The sequence below is a fragment of the Anolis sagrei genome, chromosome 12 (assembly GCF_037176765.1).
Source record: "Anolis sagrei isolate rAnoSag1 chromosome 12, rAnoSag1.mat, whole genome shotgun sequence".
In the NCBI taxonomy this organism is placed as follows: Eukaryota; Metazoa; Chordata; class Lepidosauria; order Squamata; family Dactyloidae; genus Anolis; species Anolis sagrei.
In genome coordinates this window covers 406,803-412,802 of record NC_090032.1, presented here as the reverse complement: position 1 = coordinate 412,802, position 6,000 = coordinate 406,803, and the positions used below count along the sequence as shown (strand labels likewise).

Sequence of the window (6,000 nt, the reverse complement as noted above, 5' to 3'; positions counted from 1 at the left end):
ATATATTGTATATACATATAATATTGATATAATATAATACAATACTAATAATGATAATGTACATTTAATATTTATCATAATATTCTAATACAGTATAATAATATAATTATATGTTTTATAATATATGCAATATTAATAATAACATTACAGTATAGTGGTATAATACAATATAGTAATGTATAATAATAATAATAATAATAACAATACTCATATTGTGGCATGCTAATAATTATCATATATTGTATGTACATTTAATATTGATCATAATGTTGTAATACAATATAATATAATAACTGTATATTAAATATTACATGTAATAATAATAGTAATATTGCAGTATGGTGATATAATACAAGAGAGTAATGTATCATACTCATATTGTGGCATGCTAATAATTATCACATATTGTATGTACATTTAATATTGATCATAATATTGTAATACAATATAATTATATAATATAATAATTGTATATTAAATATTACTTGTAATATTAATAATAATATTGCAGTATGGTGATATAATACAACATAGTAATGTATAATACTCATATGGTGGTATGCTAATAATGATCACATATGGTATGTACATATAACGTGTAAGTCGGGGTGCGAAGCCTTACTTGGGGTCGTGGGGGGGCCCGTCCTGGGCGAGGAGCTGGAATTCGCAGACGCTTCCGGACTTCTGGGCGTACTCCATCAATGCGCTGACGGGGTTCTTCCCGGTGGCGCAAAGCTGCGGCGTCGACGCCTCCGTCTCTGCTTGCTCGGACTGGGCCCGAGGGAAAGGGGAGAGGTCAGGGGCCAAGGTCGCGTTGTCACAGAGGCTGGGTGGCCGTCTGTTGGGAGTGCTTTGATGGTGTGGCTCCCCCCCCGCCCCCTGCCCCCCGCCCCGCCCTGCGGGCTCACCGTCTCGGCCTCGCTGAGGGCGCTGTCCTCGTAGAGGCTCTTCTCCAGCTCCATGCCGTCCTGCCCTTCGTGCTCGGCCTCGTAGACCAGGATCTTCATGGCGTTGGCGGCGGCCTCCTGCTTGGCCAGCTTCTTGCTCCCCGCTTCCGCCGGAGGGAACCGCCGCCCGTCAATCACCGCCTGGAACTTGAACCTGGAGCCGAAGGACGGGCGCGTCAGGTGGGAAGGAGAGAAAACCAACGCAGAGGGAGAGAGGCGCCCAGGAAAGGGAAGACGGATGGCACCCACCACTTACAACACAGCAAACCCACTCATGGAAGGGAAAAAGCATCAAGGTGTTGGGTTGTTGTAGGTTTTTTCAGGCTACATGGCCATGTTCCAGTAGCATTCTCTCCTGACGTTTCGCCTGCATCTATGGCAAGCATCCTCAGAGGTTGTGAGGACCTCATAAACCCTGAGGATGCTTGCCATAGATGCAGGCAAAACGTCAGGAGAGAATGCTACTGGAACATGGCCATGTAGCCTGAAAAAACCTACAACAACCCAGTGATTCCGGCCGCGAGATCCTTTGACAATACATCGAGATGTTGTTGAACGTTTCCATGACCGGAACCAATGGGTGGTTGCTGTGCGTTTTCTGGGCTGTATGGCCATGTTCCAGTAGCATTCTCTCCTGACATTTTGCATCTTCAGAGGTCTGTTGGAAGTGAGGCAAGTGGAGTGTTTGTGTTTAATGTGTATGTATTATGTATATATATATCTGCCGTCCCCTGCCACGCATTGCGGCCCAATCTGTGTATATGTGCTTTGTGAGTGTATATGATTGTGTGTATATATGTGTGTTTGCGTGTGTGTATATGTATGTGTGTGTGTGTGGTTCTGCACATGCGTTGTAATGTATTTTTTTAATTTTTTGGCTTTTTAAATCCCTTCTGCTGTGTTTTTCAATGTTTTGTGAACGATGGTCACTCATTGACCTGATATGTGTCTTGTGTCTAAATTCAATGTCAATTTGTCCAGTAGTTTTTGAGTTATGCTAAGCCCACAAACAAACATTATATTTTTATTTATATAGATATGTGTAACACACACACACACACATATATATATATATACACCTGTGGAATTATGACCAGGTTGAGGGAAAGAACCCTTGTCTCTTTGAAGCAAGTGGAAATGTTGCAATGAGCAAGCTTGATTAGCATTGAGTGGCCTTGAAGCTGCAAAGTCAATCAGCAAGGGAATCTGCATATAAGTAGCCTGGCTGTTGTTGCCTGGAGGCACCCTCTGTGGATTTGTGTCCAGGGTGGGAGAAAGAAAAAACTCTTGTCTGCTTGAAGCAAGTGTGGATGTTGCAATTGGCAAGCTTGCAAAGTCTATCATATATATATATACACACACACATATACATACGCACGCACACACACACACACCCTTGTCTGTTTGAAGTGAGTGTGGATGATGCAATTGGTAAGCTTGCGTACCACTGAGTAGCTTGCAGCTGCAAAGTCAATCAGCGAGGGTCTCTGCATAGAGGTGGCCTGGCTGTTGTTGCCTGGAGGCACCCTCTGTGCAATGATGTCCGGGGTGGGAGAAAGAAAGAACCCTTGTCTACCTGAAACAAGTTTGGAGGTTGAAACTGGCAAGCCTGAATAGCATTGAGTAGCCACAAAAGATGCCAAGTCAATCAGTGAGGGTCTCTGCATAGAGGTGGCCTGGCAGTGCAGTGATGTCTAGGGTAGGAGAAAGGGCCCTTGTATGCTTGAAGCAAGTGTGGATGTTGCAACTGGCAATATTGAAGAGCACTGAGTAGCCACAAAGGTGCCAAGTCAATCAGTAAGGGTCTCTGCATAGAGGCGGCCTGGCTGTTGTTCCCTGGAGGCACCCTCTGTGGAATTATCACCAGGGTGGGAGAAAAAAAAACCCTTGTGTGCTTGAAGCAAGTGTGGAAGTTGCAACTGGCAAGCTTGAATAGCATTGTAGTAGCAGCTACTACTGTAGCCCAGTAGTACTGGGTAGTAGTACTACCCAGTACTACTACTGGGTAGTACTACCCAGTACTACTACTGGGTAGTAGCTTCACTACTACCCAGTAGTGAAGCTACTGGGTAGTAGCTTCACTACTACTACCCACTAGTAGTGAAGAGATCTTCACTGATGCCAAGTCAGTGAAGGTCTCTGTGTAGAGGTGGCCTGGCTGTTGTTGCCTGGAGGCACCCTCTGTGGTTTCACATGCCAGCAGAACCTCCGAAGATGCCTTTAGCCACAGGTGCAGGCCAAACTTTGGGAGAGAATGCTACTGGAAGGTGGCTGGAGAGCAACTGAAAGCATCACGGAGATCCCTGCCTGTTCTGGGGAGGCCGTGGGAAGGAGCCACTCCCTGCTCAGCTCTCCTCTCGTCTGGGAGGGGAAAGTAGGCCAATGTTCTCTGTCTGGCGGCTCTGCTGATATCGAGAAGGGCGGCAGAGACCGGGCGCTCGGCTGGTGCTTACGCGAGAGACGATGCCGACACCGCCACGGCTGTGCGTTGAACGCACCCGGCAAGGCAAGGCAGCCAAGCGTGAAGGCCAAAACAGACGCTGCCGGGTGACTCCCCGCGTTTGTTGCCGCCAGAGCGCAGGGGGGGGGGCAGGAGAAGAAGGGAGAGCGCCTTCCGGGTTCCCTTCGCGGCAGAGGAAGGGGGCGCAGGACCCCTCACAAGACGACACCCAAGGCCGGGGCCAAACAGGGAAACATCGACAGAGCCCACCATCAGTTGATTGGCATCTATTTTCATTTTGATGCTAGCCGTGCCCAGCCATGCGTTGCCGTGGCCTAGAGGAAGACTTTTCCAAGTAGAGGGAGATAATCTGGACTATGATGAAAGAGAGGGACCCACCTATTCCTCCCCCCCCCCTTTTCTTCTCTTTCCCCTTTCTCTCCTTCCTTCCTTCCCTCCCTCTTTCTCTACTTCTTCCTTTGTCTCCTTTTTTCCCTCCCTCTTTCCTTCCTTCTTTCTCTTTCCCCCCTTTTTTCCTTCCTTCCTTCCTTCCCTCTTTCCCTGCCTTTCTTTCCTTTTTCCTTTCTACTCTCTCTTCTTCCTTCCTTTGGTCTTTCTTTCTTTCCTTCCTTCCTTCCTTCCCCCTTTCCCTTCTTCATTCCTTCCCTTATTCTTCCCTCCTTACTTCTCTTTCCTCCCCTCCCTCTCCCTTTCTCTACTTCCTCCTTTGTCTCCTTTCTTCCCTCCCCGTTTCCTTCCTTCTTTCACTTTTCCCTTTTCTCCTTCCTTCCTTCTTTAGCTCTTTCCCTGCCTCTTTCCCTTTTTCTTTCCTTTCTACTCTCTCTTCTTCCTTCCTTCCTTCCATCCCCCAATTCTCTTTCCTTCCTTCCCCCTTTCCCTCCTTCATTCCTTCCCTTATTCTTCCCTCCTTCCTTCTCTCTTTCCTCCCCTCCCTCCCCCTTTCTCTACTTCTTCCTTTGTCTCCTTTCTTCTCCCCCTCTTTCCTTCCTGCCTTCCCTTCACTCCCTTTTTCTTTCCTTTCCACTTTCTCTTCTTCCTTCCTTCCTTCGGTACCTCTTGCTTTCCTTCCTTCTCTCCTTCCTTCCCTCTTTCCATCCCTCCCTCCTTCTCTCTTTCCTTCCTTCCCCCTTTCCTTCCTTCATTCCTTCCCTTTTTTTCTCCCTCCTTCTCTTTCCTTCCCCCTTTCTCTCCTTCATTCTTTCCCCTTTTCCCTCCCTCCTTCCTTCCCTCTTTCCTGCCTTTCCTTCACTTTTCCTTTCCTTTCTCCTTTCTCTCCTTCCTTTCTTCGATACCTCTTTTCTTTCCTTCCTTTTCTCTTTCCTTCCCTCTTTCCCTCCTTCGTTCCTTCCCTTTTCCCCTCCCTCCCTCCTTCCTTCTCTCCTTCCGTCCTTCCTTCCTTCCCCCTTTCCCTCCTTCATTCCTTCCCTTTTCCCCTCCCTCCTTTCTTCTCTCCTTCCTTCCTGTCTGTTCTCCCCCAATACCATGGTAGAGTCCCTTCTAACTCTATTCTATGAGTCTATTTAATATAGTAATAGAGTAATATAATATATTATATAGCAGTATATATAATAGTAATATATAAAGTATTGTGTGTGTGTGTGTTCCTCCCCCCTTGTCCTCCCCCTCAGCCTCTGCCCTTTGATCCCTTGCCTTAGCCTTGGATTGTGAGTTTTGTTGCCAAATGTGGGGTCCTTTGGCCCTGTAGTTTATTTGCTTTTTGTTTTTAATAACGCACAGAACATTTTTATATATATAGATTTCCCTGTCGCGGCTGCCTTTCCCACCCTCGGCTTATACCCCACTCAATACGGTTTCCCATTATTTTTACCATATTTTCCAGCATACAATGCCGCTGGGGGTATCAGATGATACCCCAACTTTTCAACACAAAATACAGAGTTGGGGATATACTCCTTCTACTCCTCCTCCTCTTTGTACTACTACTCCTACTGCTACTAAAACTCTTCCTTCTACTCCTACTACTATTCCTTCCACTACTCCTCTTTCTACTACTACTCCTTCTACTCCTACTAAAACTCTTCCTTTTACTACTACTTCTACTACTACTACTATTCCTTCCACTACTCCTCTTTCTACTACTACTCCTTCTACTACTACTAAAACTCTTCCTTTTACTACTACTACTTCTACTACTACTACTATTCCTTCTACTCCTCCTCCTTCTACTACTACTCCTACTACTACTAAAACTCTTCCTTCTACTACTCCTCCTTCTACTACTAAAACTCTTCCTTCTATTACTGCTCCTCTTTCTACTACTACTCCTACTACTAAAACTCTTCCTTCTACTACTCCTCTTTCTACTCCTACTACTACTCCTTCTACTCCTACTCCTCTTTCTACTCCTCCTCGTACTACTACTAAAACTCTTCCTTCTACTCCTACTATTGTTCCTTCCACTACTCCTCTTTCTACTATTACTCCTTCTACTCCTACTAAAACTCTTCCTTCTACTACTCCTACTACTACTACTACAACTACTCCTCTTTCTACTACTACTACATTGGCACCCCAGCCTGTTTCTTCACTGCTTTAAGGCCCACTTATCCTGACGGTGTGATAAGGAATTAA

The 6,000-nt window shown here is 45.8% G+C and overlaps 1 protein-coding gene across 6 annotated transcripts in view; it reads right to left on the bottom strand.

Annotated features, from left to right (window-relative positions):
• ADAR (adenosine deaminase RNA specific) overlaps positions 1 to 6,000 on the bottom strand; it is a 48,554-nt gene that overhangs the window by 18,857 nt on the left and 23,697 nt on the right. For all 6 annotated transcript variants that reach the window (XM_067472277.1, XM_067472279.1, XM_067472278.1 and 3 more), the window contains exons 3-4: positions 909 to 1,101; positions 623 to 771 (exon numbers count right to left, since the gene is read on the bottom strand). In XM_067472277.1, coding sequence (XP_067328378.1) covers positions 623 to 771; positions 909 to 1,101 — 342 coding nt within the window. The remainder of the gene's footprint in view (positions 1 to 622; positions 772 to 908; positions 1,102 to 6,000) is intronic.